This window comes from Etheostoma cragini, chromosome 22 (assembly GCF_013103735.1).
Source record: "Etheostoma cragini isolate CJK2018 chromosome 22, CSU_Ecrag_1.0, whole genome shotgun sequence".
Classification (NCBI taxonomy): Eukaryota; Metazoa; Chordata; class Actinopteri; order Perciformes; family Percidae; genus Etheostoma; species Etheostoma cragini.
The window spans coordinates 15053856-15072252 of NC_048428.1; the positions used below are offsets into that span (position 1 = coordinate 15053856).

General features: G+C 42.5%; 1 protein-coding gene across 5 annotated transcripts in view; it reads right to left on the reverse strand.

The window, feature by feature from the left end:
- dlgap1b (discs, large (Drosophila) homolog-associated protein 1b) overlaps window positions 1–18397 on the reverse strand; it is an 83606-nt gene that overhangs the window by 7693 nt on the left and 57516 nt on the right. For all 5 annotated transcript variants that reach the window (XM_034861959.1, XM_034861956.1, XM_034861954.1 and 2 more), the window contains 2 exons: window positions 2166–2551; window positions 1833–1912 (listed from right to left, as the gene is read on the reverse strand). In XM_034861959.1, the coding sequence (XP_034717850.1) occupies window positions 1833–1912; window positions 2166–2551 (466 nt within the window). The remainder of the gene's footprint in view (window positions 1–1832; window positions 1913–2165; window positions 2552–18397) is intronic.

Genomic DNA, 18397 nt, shown 5'->3' on the forward strand with positions numbered 1-18397 from the left:
CCAGAAAAAGCTGAAAGAGTTCTTTTGGAAGACTGAAAACCCAGTATACTAAACAGCCACTCATGATGTTGCCCACCACAAATTGAGATTTAACCTTGCAAATGCCCCTGAGGCTTCATGTTTGTCTTATGCCAGTAATGACAAACCTTCAGTCAGTTAGGACAAAAATAAAAACACGGGGAGGTCCCTTAAGTTGACTTTTCAAGATGGTTTTGCATATGGTTTAATCCCCAGGACCATGAGCATTGCCACATATCCCCTATGAGTGCAAAGCCATCTGGTGACCACCAACCCCAGACCCTAAACTTGCAGAATCAAAAATCCAAATCAACTCCTTGCCTTGCCAACTCTTTTGTATATCCATATTTGTTGTATTTCTTTGCATTTTTCTGATGAGATACCAGAGGTTTTTCAAATTGTTATGAGCATTATATGTATCAAATGCATGTAGAAAAAAGCTTGAATAACGTACTTGAGGGAATAAATATGATACAGTACATGAATACAATTTGTCAGTAAAAGCAGAAATCTGAAGAAAGACACGCATAGTGTTAGTTGTGTTAATCTTTTTAAAAGCTCTCTTCCACTCACTCTCAGTTCAAACAGCGAGGTGAGGTTGTGACCTGCGACTGCTGCATATAAACACACAGACTCGCTCTCACATGCACACAGACACAAGGCAGTTTGAGCGAGGCCGTAGGAATTTGGCACTCTTACTGTCTGGGAATCTAATGTAGGGGGCAGTATGCCCAGACCTCCCAGGTACACACACACACACACACACACATACACACATGTGCACGTACACACACACACACACAATCAAACATGCACCACCAACAAAAATACACCCCTACCTACCAAACATTAACCCGAGAAATACACAAGCTGCAGTGCTGCAGAACATCCGTGCCTCGGCATACTCAGTAGGTTTCTGGATGAGTTAATATTTGGCTTGGCAACTCCAGGAACTCAGAGCTTGGTCATTCAGCTGAGACCTCCCCTTTCAAAAAGCCCCTCACATTCCCTGACACTATGTAAGTGTGTGTTTTTTAAGTGCTGGACTGCCCATCACTGTGACTTTTGATTAAAGGTGATGTCTCTTTGAATTCCCAAAGCATGCCTTGGCTACTGCATGAAACCAGCACTGCGGCTAAATTTGTCAACTTCCTTCACCAAACAGAAGGTCACTGTTTTGACAGTGTGAGCCAAAGCAGACAAAGAAACCATAAATGCCTGTGTCCCCCAACAGAGGCCTCAATAAGCCTGGTGCAGTGTGAGCTAATGAAATGGCATGCACACTAGGCTGCTTCTCCTCAAACTGGGAACATGTTTCAGAATGAGAGGCTGTAGCTGACAGCACAGCAGTCTCTCAGTGCTCTCAGAACTAAACAAACCCAATAAAACTCCCTCCCTTTTTCTCTCTCCCTCCCTTCCACACATATGCAAACACACACACACACACACACACACACACACACACACACACACAAACACACAGCCTCAAAGTAGCCTGGATCACAATGGCTGGAGCAACAGATGGCTGTCAACTCACCCCCTCCACCCTCCCAGCTCCCAAAACCACATCCTCTGACCCAGCTGTCACTTGGGGCCCCTGGCTGAGGGGGCTCCGATGCCAATCTCTCCCAAACTGGGGACAGCTGCTTTTGCCCCCCAAGTGCAGGGGGGCAAAAGCTTGCAGAGCACCCTACAAACCTCTTTCTGTCTCCACAAGTATTTTTCCTACTTATGCTATCTCTGCCTCATCCCTCCCATCAGACCTATCTAGTTTCACTTTTACAGTCGCTTTCTCGCTTTGTCTCTCTACTCACCATCGCTCATCCTCCACCTGAATTCCTATCGACTGGAATTTAGACTGCTCTTCCGTTGGCCCTCCTTCTTCTGGATCCACCTAAGAGGAGGGGAAAACCTGTCAAACTGCATGCATTTCTTTGGGCTTTTTTACACCTCTAATAGACGGGACAGCTAAGTGAAAAAGGGGAGAGAGGGAGGGGGAAGACATGCAGGACATCGTCACAGGTCAGGCTCAAACCCTAGACCTCTGTGTTGAGGCATAAGCCTCTATGTATATGTGTGCCTGTTCTACCAACTGAGCCAACCCGGCCACCACTATAGAACTTTAACAGAAACCCTCATCCACAAACCTGGATCCCTATGGAGAGGGACTTGCGGAACGCTTCCCTCTGCGCCTTGCTCTCCGTGGAGACGTGTGTGATGGCGGAGGTGGTGGCGGTGGCAGTGATGGTGATGGTGCTGTTGGTGACGTGCTGGCTGGCGGGGCCGTGCACCTGAGCGTTAGCCGCCTCTATGGCTGCTGTCAGGGCCTTCATGCTGTCGATGCTTTCCGTGGAGTTGGACAGGCCCGGCTGGGAACTGATGCCTGCCCGTGGGCCGGAGCCCCCGTCCACGTAGGCATCCTGAGCGGACTCTGTGCTGCTCTGTGCCGTGATGGATATGAAGGGTTTGGACGGTGTGGTCCGTGGTGGGACTGGGGGAGGAGTCTTCTTGTAGGTAGTGATGCATGATGACACTGCAGGGAAGAAAGAGAAAGATGAAAGTATATATAAAAGTATACATCTCAAAAAACCTCTTAGGAGGTGCAGGGTTTGAAAGAGGCATTTGGGAAGAAAGGTTTAGCTGTATTATGGGAAATGTTAGCATATAGGGTTTCTGAAATTAGACCCACACTAGAGAACACAAGTCAGGATATCTCTGCCAACGCTGCTAACATTTCAACCATTCTTTTTGTAATATGTATTGTGAGTTCCCCAACTTTATGGAAGTGCCATCCTAAAATCATTCAAATACACATTTAATTATAAGTATTGGCAATTGGATGGATTGATGTGGCAACTAGGCAGTTATGTAACAGAAAATATGATTATGAAGAAAGTGGTAGAAAATATTGTCATAAAAAAAACATAAAAAAAACAATATATTCAATATTAAAGAATCACTGTTTGAGAGGAAAGGATTTTGGTGACAGCTGACATCCTGACAATTTACCCAGAGGTCTTGGGTCTCTATGTAGGAGTCAAAATGGACAGTAGATTAAGGGCAACTTTAACAAATCAGATTCTTGTCTAGTAATAGAATTAGTACGTCAGGCACTTGACCCACTGATCTAGAGGGTTAAACCCTCTACGCACTTACTGTACACATCAAAACAATTTGATATGGCAAATATAGCCCTGCATGCTGGTGTGCCTTGCTGCTGTTTGCGCGTACAGTATAATAGCACAGAATATAAATAATGTTCATGATATATCACAGAAGTTGAAATCTATTGTAGAAGACAATAGAGAGCTAGCTCAGTACACTCCAAATGCATTGTATTAAATCCAAAAATAGATAGATTAAAAAGCATCATCATCAGTAAACCTCTCCCTCTTTCTGTCAGTGCTCTCTCCCTCTCAGGTTACAGCTCCAGATTCTGCACAGACAATGAAGTCTGACACACATACACACACACACACACACACTCATTTAGAAGCCTGTGTGTTGAAATATGCCGACAGACAAAAAAGCCTGTCTAAAGAAAGACAAAATCAGCCACCTCCTAACTTCATTATGCCTTGGAATCTACTTCCTGGCCTGGTGCTATGATCAAAACAAGGTCTCTCTCTCTCCCTGCTCTGCTGCAAAACTAGGACACCGGGTTTCCTGGATCCCTTTTAATCCCTACATAAGACAAACATCCTACCGCAGCAAGATCGCTGCTCTGTGTGCGGCAGACAACTGTTGCCAACCACACCCAGCACAAGCAGCCATGTCTAAAACTATTAGAGCAGGATTTAGTTTGCTTTGTGTCTTGCCATCTCACTGACAGCTACAGAAAGGGCCAAACATATTGGAGGGCTGACTTCATCCTCTTGGTTTGTCAGAGTCATCCGTTGCCCTCCACCCACCCTCCTCTTAACTCCTGCCTCGCCAGCAGTGATTGGATGATCCCAGATGAGATTTCACTCAGGTTTTGACAAGCTGGAAAGTCCTGAGATGAGATCACAGTTGCTAATATAAGTGCCTTTGATGGTGGGGTGACACACCACAAGAAAGACAAAAGAAGATGACTTACTGTATTTCCTTCTACAGCTAAATGTCAGATGTTTTTAGAGGTACTGTATATGCAGGAATTACTGCCAAAGACATCTTAGACGTAATCATCTGAGCATGCTGCGATATGCAGCACTGTCTAAACGTTTCACAGATGTGTAGGGAATATGATCAACATCCTGGGCTAATCTTCAGAAAGGTCACGGAGTACAGACCCACAAGAGAACAAAAAATACACAGTGAACAGACACAAGCAGTCACACAGAGGGACAGGGCGAGGTCCTGCTCCTATCAGGCGTGGAGGTTCAAAAGATAGAATGTCAGCCTCTTTTAGAGCTTTTATCCCCTGAAGTCATCTAAAAGTCACAGGGAAGGGTTAATAGAACAGAGGATTTTCAACTGCTCAACAAAGCGCTGTATGAAACAGGAGATGGCGCGCCGTTTCCCACCTAGCTGTCACTGCGAGAGCCAGACACGCTGGAGAATGACAGGGGGTTTTGACTGCCAAGACAGGTTAGGTAAACACAGGTGGGAGTTGGAACATGCCCACGCACATGCAGGCATGGAGAGGCACACAAATAAGATTGACACAACCCAGCTTAACGTTTCAACCCCTCCACATCAAGGGAGACCACAGGCTTCCTGCCACTGATATGCTCTCCATTAATCAGGAGCTGTTGTCAACAGTGACTGGGCAAGTCATTGGCCCATGCCAGTGACTTGGATGTAAGCATGCATCATCAAACATATTGCAAAATTAATGTATAGAAGTTCCTATGTAAGGAAAGTTTGCATACAAATTTGAACGATAAATTAATTCTAAAATTAACTTAAAAGTAAATCTAATTCTTGTCTGTCTGACAAAAGTGAGAGGAAATCACCTGACCAAAAACAACTATCCTCATAAAACAGCAGTGAAGTTTCCAATTTCCACCCAAATGATAAGAAAACAGTTTGATCTTCTTGCAGCCATTAAAGCATTAGACAGCTACACTGCCCTGGACCTCCCACATACACAACCTATCAAGGACAGAGGGAAGTGGGAATGTGACGCAGAATTCCATCAGACCCTAGAGAAGAAATGTGGGCAAACTCTTTACCAACCACAGATAAACACTGATGAGCACAAAACAAGGTTCTTTTCGGTCACTCCCTAATATCAGGTTAGTGGAGCTTTGATCACAAAAAAAGACATCATTCATATTCTCTTGGGAACTAAGAACAACTTCCACAGTTAATAGAAATGGATTTGTGGAATTTCATGTCTCTTCCCTCATAGAGCATTGTTATCCCAAAGAGAAGAGTTTGTGAATGACAAACCTCTAGTGGCTCTCTGCCAAATCCTCTTTTGACAAATACTTCAAAAGTCCCATGCTGACAAGCGAGTGTGAATAGCAGTTCTTCTTGGCAGAGCATTCCCCAACCTCTGGGCTTGATAATATCAAAGAAAGCCCTCTTCTCTCCCCTGAGACAAAGCAAAGTCTCCATTCATTTCTCCTGCCGCCAGAACAAAAACATACACGCTAGCCACCTCTTTTTTTGGCTCTGCTGATCACTGTGTCCCATTTATGTGTCTGCAAAGGTGTTTCCTTTATTTAATCATTTTATTCACGTTACTAGACAGATTGAAGGCAAGCAACCACCTTGTAATCTCCAATCTGTGTATCTGTGTGATAGGCCACTTCAAGGAGCAGACGGTTTGGTTTAAGATGCTAGCTAACAGGAACGGGCTCCCCCGCGCGGGGACCAAGGGCAAATCCACCATCATCCAAACAAATACAAAGGCCCGGAAAGGGGGCGGTCAGTATGGGGGAACATTGACAGCTGAGCCCAGCTGCCCTGTGTTTGGGATGAGGGTCTGCCAGAGGGGAGAGGGCAGAGAATAGTGAACAGAGAAGAGGAGTTGAACAAGACTGAGGAGGAGGAGGAGGGACAAGGGTAAATCAGAGAGTTACTGCCTGGTTCCGTCTGCTCACTCTGTCCATTTGTCCGTCTCCCTCTCTCTCTCTCCCCTCCCTCACAAACACACACACCAGAACCAGCTGGAGTCCTTTGTGATGGCATCGCCATAGCAACAAATAGCAACATGAAGTTTGCTGGGAGGCTTGGCGTTGTACCAGCAGCAAGCAGAGGGGAGCTTCTGTTGGCTATTCGTTTACCTTGACAGGGTACACTGCAGCTGCACTGACACCCACCTAAACACCAGCCAAGGAGAAACGCAGCAGGAGTAATGGGTTGCAGCCAACATACATTTTAAAATCAAAGACAAGGATAACAGTGTAGAGACAACTACTGGGTGCCACTATGTTACAAATGAATATCCAATAATGTTTCTAGCCCTGAAGCGTGGGCTTTGTGCTGCAGAGTACTAAACCATACCAACCAGTTTGTATTGGATCCTTGTCAAAAAGCTTGTCACCGGGTTTCCGGGGTAGTCATGGCATGACAATTACCTGAAAGGTTCACACAGGATGATATTACACTGCTGTTTTGAACAACAAAGCAGCAATGCAAAGCACTTTATAAATGACTTAACACAGCCTTTACTAGACTCCTATGACTTACTGTAAAAATTAAAAAAATGAATTACAAAAAAGCCTTGAGTTTCAATGTGTTTTGACGTGTTGAAATAAGTTGAGATAGCGGGTTTGCTGCTCAGCACTTATCAATGCTATTCAGCAAATACTGCAGAGACACAACAAAACATGCATTTACAATAGTGGTTTAAAAGTATTCTGACAGCCGTCTGAGTCACCTGAAAGTCTCCCAGAGACCCTCATGTCAGTCTACGCCTCTCAGCCACCAGAGGTCAGAGGTCACCAGAGAGGGTTTCTGCTCTCCAGATGCCTAAACTCTGTCAGACACAATAGCTCACTGTTTGCGCCTGTGTATGTATGAGGGGAAGGTGGCAGTCTGCAAGCGCCTTTTAAAGAAGTATATTTAGCATGTGTGAGTGCTTGTCGGGGAGGGAGTTCTCAGTGCAAATGGTACCAGTGTTGTAAACATCCTGCAGCATTTAAATTGTTTTGTTTTTCTTAAAATAAACATAAACATGCATAAGAAAGCATATAGATATGCCTCTGGTTTCCTCAGTCCAACATTGCTATCAACAAAGCCTTGTGCTCACTGTGTCTTTTTGACAGAAACCCATGTCAACAGTGGGTAACTGGTATAGCAGGTTTGTGCCTCTTGAATCACTAGATAAGAGTGTGTTTACTAACTGTCAGCCACAACTAACCTGGCAGGCAGCTGCGCACTCTTACGCAATAGATTAACTTCACTTAACCCACTTTCCTGAGCTTCAAGTTAAAAAAAGAAAGCCCGGTTCCATGCATTCCTCTTTTATGGCCAATTTTTTGGTACCACATCAGTCAAGGTTCTAAGCAACCTCAGTCAATGGTAGAAGTTGGAGTTAAAATATGTAGACCACTGATTGGTCAAAGAGAATCGTCACTAGTGTGACACGGGACATCCTGCACAAACCAGCTATTTAGAAAGCCAAGCTATCATCACTCAAGGCCTCAATTTCTTTTACTTCACTGGCCCGCAAAACGCAAAACAATGTTTTGTTGCCAATGAAAGGATCCAGCGATAAAGATGCCACAGCAGTTTCATGCGGTATCGATATGGCTAAGAATCCCTCATACACTAAGGTGGTGCTATCTGCAGTGGAAAACGAAATACAGAAAAGCGCCTGGTACCAATACTGAGTTGAGTTGAGCCTAACCATGCAGTGGAAATGACCTACTGCTTTGAAGATGAATTGTTTCGATGGGTGTTTACCTATGTCGGGGACGTGATGTCTTTCCAGAAATATGTAACTGATTGTTTTATATCCCCCTAAAATCTCAAAATAACTGACATTTTTTCTAACAGCAGTGTAATTGTTCATCAACACATTACCACTATTAATAGAAGCTAGATGACATTTTTTGTCACATACAATCATCCAAGATTTGGTATAAATATGTAATCCCAAAGTTCCTCCCTTCACAGTACTGAAGCATGCAAGCTAATCTCCTAAAGACGTTTCTTACATGACGGCAGCTTTCTCATTAGACCTGCCCTGTAACGGCTCCAGGCCATTTCCATTGTATTCCGTTGCTCCTTGGCAAGGGCTTTACCCTGACTAGTCCACAACCACATGAAGAGACACATGAGTCTTTTGTTTCTGTCCAAAAGACCTACCTGCAGGGGGTTGAAAGAGAGAGCATAGTCACTCAATGTAAGAGGAGAGGGAGAGAGATAAAAAAGACACTATAACAGAAAGAGACGTGAGAAAAGGGGATCGGACAGAAGATACGTTTATTGTGCCGTTTCCTTCAGTTCCTGTCCATTCCAGCTGCTTTGTGGGGCATAAATCCAAACATTAGCCCCATTGCTAAAGCTAACACACCCACACATCTCATGCATGCAATGACTGCACTCATTTCCCACAGCATTGCTCACCAACTGACTTTAAGAGTAGACTGCCGACAATGACAGCATGAGCAACTGTAGCAAGTCGTGGCATACCTAAAAACAAAATCATGTAGCTGGGGGAGATCAGTTGGTCATCAAATTATACTGGCTTTGTAATTGAGCTGTGACTAGGTCTACATAAATCTCTGAATGTGGAGCTTGTTAATGTCATGCGCACAGAGACAAAGAGTGAAAGAAGAAGAGAGGACAGTCTTAAATGGTGGTATATGTGTTGCTGAGTGGATAATACAGGCCACTTAGGCCACTGTCTGCTATGCTAAAAATACCCACAACACAGCAATATGTTGCTACCACACTGTCTCCAAGTGATAAACACATAAAAGATGACAGACTGTTCCCAAGAACTAAAAGTCTGTGCAGTTACAGCCGCATACAGAAAATTATAACCGCAAGCCTGGGGAATAATAGACTCATGGCCAATATAGCAAACACACGGCAAAACAGACAAAAACACAAGGGGCTGACACACGGCCTTAAGTGAGAGGGCTGAAACACAATGCCGATGTCATGTCATTACATGAAGGATCACTGCTTGTTGCAGCTGAGATTTACATTTAAATGCAGCAGAATGTGGTCAAAAGTTCACTTCTCCTTTCCATGGTTAGCATGCAACAAGCACTCTGGGGATTAACTCCAAGAAGCAAAAAAAAAAGTAAGAACTTGATTCATAAAATGACTGGGCACAAAAGTAACAGGAAGGCTGGCTGGCGGTTTTTACAAGCGTTTAAGTCTACTCTTCCAGGAATGCCGTGAAACATCAGCCACGGGTGTTGTTTCACAGTCCTGTTTTTTTCCCTTGCATTCCTTCCTCCTTTTCCCCTGTTTGACGTTCTTTGTCCTGACCACTTGCATATGGAGGGGAAAGGAGACACTGGCAGGCTTAATCCACCGCCAGAGGCATGCTAAAGCCATCTGGGCCTAAAACCAAACGTAAGGCCTTCTGTGCCTCCTATATGAGAGGAGGAACGGGGCAGGCAGGGGGGAATGGATGGAGAGACGGAGATGGAAAGTTAAGAGAGAGAGAGAGAAAGAGGAAATTGAGAGAAAAAAAGTGGGGTATGGAGAAAAGGTAGGAGGTACAAGAGGAGCTACAGGGGGATTTGGAACAAGAACCAGGCTATACTGACGCATACTGTCTTTTGTGGTTTCCAATCCTGACCCTCTGACCCTATACATCCTGTTGAAGGGAGGGAGGGGGGGCGGAGGGAAAGACGAGATGGCAGCTATAGGCACTGGCTGTGTGTGTTTACATCTGTGTATGTCCAAACCAGCGAGCAATGCCATGTCTCAGGGAAAATATGAATATCAGAGTAGAAGCTACGGAGCTGTCTCTCAGGTGTGATTTCTTACACCCCTCTGTTCCTACGTGTGTACATCCACTCCCTGCAGAATCTGATGGGGGAGGAACAATGGTCTCTCCAACATTCCCACTCTCCTGCCGAGAGCACTCGTTTGTCTTCTGCATTCCTTTCCCCATTCATCTCTTTCTCCTCCTTGATAGAAAAAAAACTCCTGCCTCTCTTAACACGGGGGAGGGGTCTGAGTGTGAGTCTTAAAAACCTCTGAGTGGAATCAGTACCCCTTGATCACAGCCTCCCCCTTTCCTCCCTGTTTTACTTGGTTAGTGAAGCAGCAAAGCTCAAAGAAAGGGAGGAGAAAGAGGAGATGCATTCTTTCGCTCCCTCTTGCTGTCTCTCTCAGTGTGTATCGGGGGTGAGTTGTGGCTTATTTTTAATGACTGGTTGAAAAAAAATAAAAAGAGGGAGGACTGGGTCTCTTCCCCACCGGCCGCATACACATAGGCACGCACACACACACACACACACACACACACACACACACACACACACACACACACACACACACACACACACACACACACACCAACACACACACACACACACACAGAGTCTGGGACTTTCACAGAGAAGTCTTTAATTTGCACTGGGGCCTTGCCTCCCACACTGCACAGCCCAAACCACCCACTTACAGCCATGCACCATTCCCCAGAGTTACTTTAACATACTTCCTTCTCTCTTGAACAGTGGAAGCAACATGAACCACACAATTTAGCTGCCAAGTAAAGTCTAAAAAATCTTTAACATTCTGTCAAGAGAACAGAGCAAAAAGCATGTTTCATCTTTTTAGTGTCCTTGGAGGAGGTTTAACTCTATATCCTAACCCCTCTTCTGTTTTTCACCCACCGAGAGCTTTGAGTTTGCGGGCCCTGCCTTGCCCGGCTTTAGCATACAGGAGCCATGAGGATCATCCACAGTAAACACTAAGAAAATCCTTTTGGGGCTTTGCTTATTTCCTTTGCTCCTTCTGATGTTAAAACACAGACAGGAAGAGCAAAAAGGGAGGAGTGGGAAAGCCCCTACCTGACAGAGCACCCCCTGTCCACCTGATCACACATGTGTGTGTACATCTTTACATTTGGGATCCTCAAAGTAAATCTACTGATTCCTTCTTTTAGCAGGAAGCTTGTGTGACAGCAGGGGGTCCAGTGCCTCAGCCAGTTTACCATAGCCCTGTCAGCTCCTCCTTGTGCCCATCTAATTTCTTCAAACCAAGAGCAGGAGGGGAGGAATGAATGACATTCTCTTCCTGTGTCAAAAGATATCCAAATGCCACTCTTCCTCCCTAAATGGCTATAATCAAAGCATTCCAGGCCATAACAAGCTGGGACCAATTAAGTCGTAAGTAAACATGAACACCTAACAGCCACTAACAAAAGCTTTAAGTCCTGCAGTTTAATCCTATTGACTTTTATTCTCCTTTAAAGCATGTCCAGGCAGGAAATCACTATCAATTCAGATTTTGAAAATGCACAATGATTACACATGATTGATACTATGGTAAAGTAATTTCTTAGCCTTAAAATACCCTTAAACTGACACTGAGCGACGCCGACTGCTTTTGCCTTTTGTCAATGAAAGAGTGACAGTGCAAGTTCCCACTGGCTTGCATTCTCAGACAGTCGTGACAGGATGAAGTAATTACTGAGTGACTGACACACCAGCATGGTTAGGATTTATCTCCTCCAGGAAGAGAGATAGCCAAATCACAGTTTACGCACATCGAGGCTCCTAGTTCAGGCTTGATCCCGGAGAAGCCACACACAGACACTCTGACACCACACAGTCACATGGTTGCACACACACCCACATGCTCAGAAGCTCCATGCAGGTATGACTGCCAACCACAACGCGGGCCTTTCTCCTTTTTACTCCACATGTATGTACTGCGTGTGCGAGTGTGTCACCACATGCCTCAACCCGGCCCTTGTTTCCTGTCAAACACACCTACTGGCACCATCAAAGCATGCGGGATGACAGCGTTATGCAGGTGTGTGTGTGTGTGTGTGTGTGTGTGTGTGTGTGTGTGTGTATATATATGTATGTGTGTGTGACACAGAGAGAGTAAGAGAGATGGATGACACCAGAGTACTGGTTAATGTATCCCCTCTTTGTATAATAATTCCACCTTAGAGGATGGCAACTTTGATCCACTGACACACAGGTGTATTTCACATGCAGCAACACACATTGCTAAGTCAGGGCTTTATCTGTTCCTGTAATTAACGCCAGAGCATGAAGAACTCTATGTGTGTGTGGGACTGAAAGACAGATATGGCAGGAGGGATTCATGGAGCTCAAAGGAGCCTTCCTCTTCAATGAACATTGTTTGATCTCCATGTCTCTCAGGCCCATATACATCTAGCAAAGCATGGATGTCAGTCATGATTCAGGGGCACTGTGTCTCACTCATTTTCTCTATCTCGGTCTTTTGGACACACACACAGACAAATTGTTGATAAGACACGCAGTATGTCTAAAATTGTGTCTGATAGCACCAACACAAGAGAAAACTTGTGAGTTGCTCTTTTTACTGAGACCCACTGCTATGGTGAGACATCAAGCTGGATATATTCTCAAACTGGGAATGAAGCACCATCTACTGGTGATGAACCAAAATATAAAAACTGAACAATAAATACAATGAAATGACTGCTGAATGAAAACATAGAAAGCAATTTTGACTCAATGTTATATTTTGTCCTTTTTATTTAATATCCAGCATATCTACCTCACACTTAACAAATTACATTAAAGGTAACTCTTTTTTTTGGGATGATCTAGTTTGTAAGTTTGTATTTCATAGAAAAGACAGGGGTTCTACTTTGGTCATTTCTTTTGTTGATGCCCACAATAATGCAGCAGTTACATTCAGTCAAAACAATTTTCATCTGTGCTTTTAATTCACAATTTTTACTGAAGAATTCTGAAGAAATTTCAAACATTGACTGGCCTTTTATCACTAGATGTTTAAACTGGACTCATCTCAGCGATGAATACAGTGAGTTTAACTTTGTTTGGTATTGTGATTTTTACTGGAAACCATGGAATATATGAGTATAGTAAAAAAGGGATTTTTTAATTTTTTAAATAGATTATGAGTTGGCTATTCTTATACAAAACATTGAAATTGGAAATATGCCCTTCATCAGAATAACTTTAGACTTTTTTTGTTTTGTATATATGCCCCCGTAAGGTGTTCTATTACATTTTTGATGAATTAAGTTGTGTCTTGCAATGCCATGTGGTGTAAATCAAAAATGTTACAAATATAAAAAAAATTAAATCTATTTAAAAATAAAAAATAATCCTGTTATCTTTTTTCTGCATTTCATGTGGACTACTAGAAATTTGGAATTAACTTTGCCCACAGCACCACGAATTTAAGACGCTAGTGAAAGAAAGTAAGGGAGTGAGAAGAAACAGAACATATGCAGGGAGACTTAGTGAAAGACATCAGAAGCAGACAATTTAAGTAAGGGAGATGTGTTTATGACTATCATAACTATCCAAAGTAAGAGTAAATGTGGACACCTCATACCTTCACTGTGTGAAGTAAGTAAAAGTGTCTGCCTTTCCTTTGGCAAGAACATTGCAAGCTTAGCTTTAACATGATAATTGCTACTTAAAAGATGCGGTGAAAGACAGAAGGGGGAAGCTAATGTCTTAGTGCCTGTTACAATTGAGGGTTGCTGGGACAATATGACTAAATAATTGACAGGACATGATTGAGAGAGATAAAGTTGGGGAGAGACTCATGGGAGTGGGCTTTGGCAATATGGTATCATTTCAATAAAGCCTCACTGCACTGAAGTGAGAGAAAGAGAAGTTACAGAGAGAGGAGAGCTGCAAACTGTGACCGACTCTGTTAGTCCCTGAAGTCACATACGGCCAAACAAACCTGACATAACAGGATTTTCCTACTAAGTTCCATCCACTGCACTAAACCACCCCAAACTCATAAACAACAAATATAACAGCATAGAGCTATCAATCCAACATTTCAGAACAAACACTATGAGCTACTGTATTTAAAACATATATTTAGCAGCTTCCACATTAGAGGGGCATTAGCAACATAACTTGGTAATACTTTTAAGCAGCAGTTTTGTTTCTCTGACCATTGCAAATGTGACACAATAGTTGGGTGGGTCTGTACATTCAGATGGAACTCAATATTATAATTGTAACAAATCAGGCAAATATAAAGTAAACTGTTACATGGTTGTATTGACATTAAGTAGGCTAGATGTAAGATTATAAGATACTTGTTTAGATGAATAACATGTCATCTTACACTTTGTTATTGTACAAATTGAACAAACAGGATATAAAATGTTAATTAGTGTGCTTTAGAGGTTTTGGTTGGCAGATTTCTTTTAACCTTTGGACAGAGCCAGAGCCCGTTTTAACCGGTTTCTGCTATTTATCCTAAGCTAACCATCTCTTACATTACATCAGTTGTTTAGCCCAGAGTTAAACCCTAATACAACATATCTGGTTCTCAACCGGTTTATACATATCCACATAAGTAAGTCAAACCAAAATGTTACTTAACATTTTCCTTATTGAAATACTCAAAGCTGTAGTATGTAGTCTTCAAGGAGGACACGGAGGATTATAAAAGCCTGATGGACTCTTCAGAAGAGGTAATTATCTTCACTCAAGTTTCTACGCGAAGCACAATCTGCTGAATATAGCCATACTGAGAAATACAAAGAGAGTTGTGTGGAGCTTATAGTCTTAATTAGCTTTGTAGCAACTTATTTCACAATGGCTTGAATGTAACAGATGTTCATTAATATCAAAACATTAAGCACTAAAGCTTTACTCAACCAATAATTCTACTCTTTAAAATGACATTCTCAATGTCATTCTGAAAACCGTTTACTGCAAATTAGTTAACAAACAGCTGGCACTTCAAAATATGGTTGTATAATTGTTCCTTCAAAGAAATGGGATTTTGAGCCAGTACTTTATGAAATAAAACTGAGGGAAACTAATGATCCCTCAGGGTGAAATAGGTACAGCAAAGAAGGTAATGAGATTCAGCTGATGGAAAATGGCTTTATAGTATTAACACAAAACAGAATAAAGTCAGCCAAAACGTATGATAAAAACAAAGAATCAATCAAAGAAATGGATTGAGTATAAACAATGATATCCCATTCAAAGTAATGTATTGATTGATAGTGTTCCATACAGATTTAACAGCTTTTATTTATTGAGTGTGACTAAGGCCTTCCTGTATGTATGAGTCAACAGCTAAGCCTTCCTTAACTCCGTCATTTACACAAAACTAACATTATCCCATGTGACTGTTGCCTACTTGGATCTTCAGAGAGATGGTGTGTACAGTATGTGTGTGTGGCATGCTGTGCTCCGGAGTGTCTTGGAGCCTCCTCCGAAAATAGAAAGTGGGAAGCTGGTAGGTAAGCAGGCAGGCAGCATAGCTGGCAATAGTGGTGAGAATGCAGCTTGCGCATGACTCACTGAAACACAGATGGTGGGTTGGAAGCATGGGGCTACAGACTGCTCGTCTGTCACACAATAGCGGGTCAGGGGCCCTCCATCTACCCTAGCAGGCCTCAAACTAGGAAGTGGCACCAATGATCCCTCTTCCCGTAAGGTTTGTGGGACTCAACATCTCCTTTTGGATAAGAAGCACAGAAGTCTGAGATGAACCCTTACAGCATGAACTCCAGTTCCAGCCCCCCGAGGGTTGCTCTGTGTGATGGAGGCCACACCTGTCATCCTCCCATCAGAGATACGATACCGAAATAGACCGGGAGCTGGAAGGTGTTCAACATTTCCTGCAAATAGCAAGTAGGCTAATCTTGGTGTTTACTCACATGGAGTCCAGTTTGGAGGGAAAACCAGTTCCAGAGGGCCGGGGACATGGCTGAATATTTGTTTAATAGCAGTTTCAAGAAGAGCTTGTCAGCCGTGAGGCATGTACACAAAGGGAAAGATTTTTTTTAATGTCGTTTTTAATTTAAATGTTATTACTTAATCTATAAGTGTTATAATTCATTTTACAGTATAATTAGTTTAGAAATATCACAATCAAACTCAAATTTATGATTTTTTATTTCAAATGGCGTTCATTAACTATTGAGGTCCTGTCCTTGTCTTTTTGTTATCGTTATTAAATATGAACAACGTTCGTCCATTTTCATGTAAAGCATGAATAAGCATAAAGCATGGGATGGGCGCTGACAGTTCAAGCATCAAGCTTCACACAACAAATACGTGACTTCCGGTCACTACTTTCAAAGTAAAACTCAGTGACGCACTTTACATTTCACTGGTAAGCTATATTTTTAATGTAAATGACGTAGGGTAGCCTAGTAAATTTCCATTGTTGTTAGCCCATTCGTGTTCTTATCTGATTTTAATATGAGGTGCTACACTATGGGGCTACAATGGTAATGTCTTTTACATGGGTGCGATAGAATTTTATTTTGGCATTTCGCTAGTTTTTTCCCACTTTACCGATCATGTTGCCTTTATTTTGAAGGCCACATTTTCTAACTTCCTGCCCCTGACTCTTGGCGCAGCTCGCCATCGGTCATCATGCCTCACTCTCAAACAATAGAGAAACACACCAGCGGCTTCTACTCACAAAGGCGAATCCAGTAATCACGCATCCCGAGCAGCGCGCTGTGCAAACACTGAAGGAACGTCATGAAAGCTGCGAGTCCGCAACACTGAGCCGAGATGAGATGGCAGGAGGAGACCTCTCTCCCTCTTTTCCTTCTTCACTCTGACGATATTGGATCTTATGTCAGGATGTGGACGCGCCTTGATCGCACCCCCCGCCCCACACAAACACTTTTTAGCTCATTCAGCACTGGGTGGGACAGTCCCCTTCACAGTCCTCCAGGAAACTTTACTGCATTGGCTCTATAACTTTTCCTTCTGACTTCTATAGCGTCTCTGTTGCCTACATATCACATCTTCTTTAGCTGTTTACTCTTTTTTATAGGATATTAAATTGTCATCTCTGTAAATTATAGTCTAACCTTTTTTATGATTTAGTATTAAGTATGCATTTGTTTTATGATTTTTTTTAAACGTACTTTTAATGCATTAGTTCAACAAATAACATAATTCACCTCAAATGCATTTGATGGAAAACAGAAATAAATTTAAACATTTGAGAAAACACAATATTGATGCCCTTAGTCCACTTCTATTCTAATATATTTATACAAAACCACATTATGTAGTGTGCATGTAATTATAATGTAAACTCTGATATCATTTTAATATTAAACCTGCCAGATTTCCGGAAATATTCCAGAAGACATGGCCTTAGTACTCCGAACTTTAACTGTAACCCTGCTCAATAAATAACTCAAGTTATTGTCTGATACATAGTCAGGAATACTTTTTTAAGTACTTTTATTCAACATTTTGTATGTCTTCGGGTGATGCTGAAAATATAATGGTAGACTGCAGGAGAAAGCCAGTTGTGTCTTCAAGGACATTACACACCGTGGCCACTCTCTTTTCTCTCCACTCCCCTCTAGTAGGAGATTCAGGTCCATCAAGTCCAGAACAAACAGGTTAAAAAACAGCTTCAATCCAAAAGCTGTCAAATGCATAACCCCAAATGGCCCCTGAAAAAGAACTGCTATTACACCTGGGACTGTTCTGTTTGGGCATGTTGCCTGTTTGTCTGTCTCTTAGCAATGAATGCACTTTCATCTACCCTAATCCCTTATGCAACTGTTTTAGCTTAAATCTATTTATTTATTTTAGGCGCCCGGGTAGCACTGTTGGTGGAGCGGGCGCCCATATATATATAGAGGATCTGACATGCGGTCTTTTGCTGAATGTCATTCCCCCTCTCTCGCACCTTTCGTGTCTTCATCTGTCCTGTCAGAATAAAGGCCAAAAATGCCCCGAAAATAGTCATAAAAAAAAAAAAAAAAGTCTGTTCATTTGATCAAAAAAACACCAACAGTTATGCCAGGATAAAATATCCTGGTATAACTGTTGGTGTTTTTTTATGTTGTGTTATGTTGTCAGTGTGGAGCTGCTAAACTGCTTTTTGTTGTCTGTAATGACAAACTATTCCATTCTATTCTATAAAGCAATGTCAAAATTGTGGAACTCACTCAGTGAGCCAATCTAACTGAAACTAAATATAAAATTAAGTTTAAAGCTACACAATGATAAACTGATGTGCTTTGCATTTTGATTCTCAATACAGCTGGAGTGACTGTGTCACCCACATGCACAAAAGTATCAAGCCAAACAGAAGATGTGAACGATAAACTCAGTCCAAAGACTGCCACCTTGTGGTTTAGTAAAGTGGGTTATAGTAGAGCATTTTCATACCCAGGGGGCAATGATTTAATACAGGTATGCATCTTGTTATTGCATGCAATTTTACAATGGGGATTGATGGAGTTATGATGTTCTTGTAGAGATCATTGTGTACTTACATGACATTAACAAACAAATAGATCTGT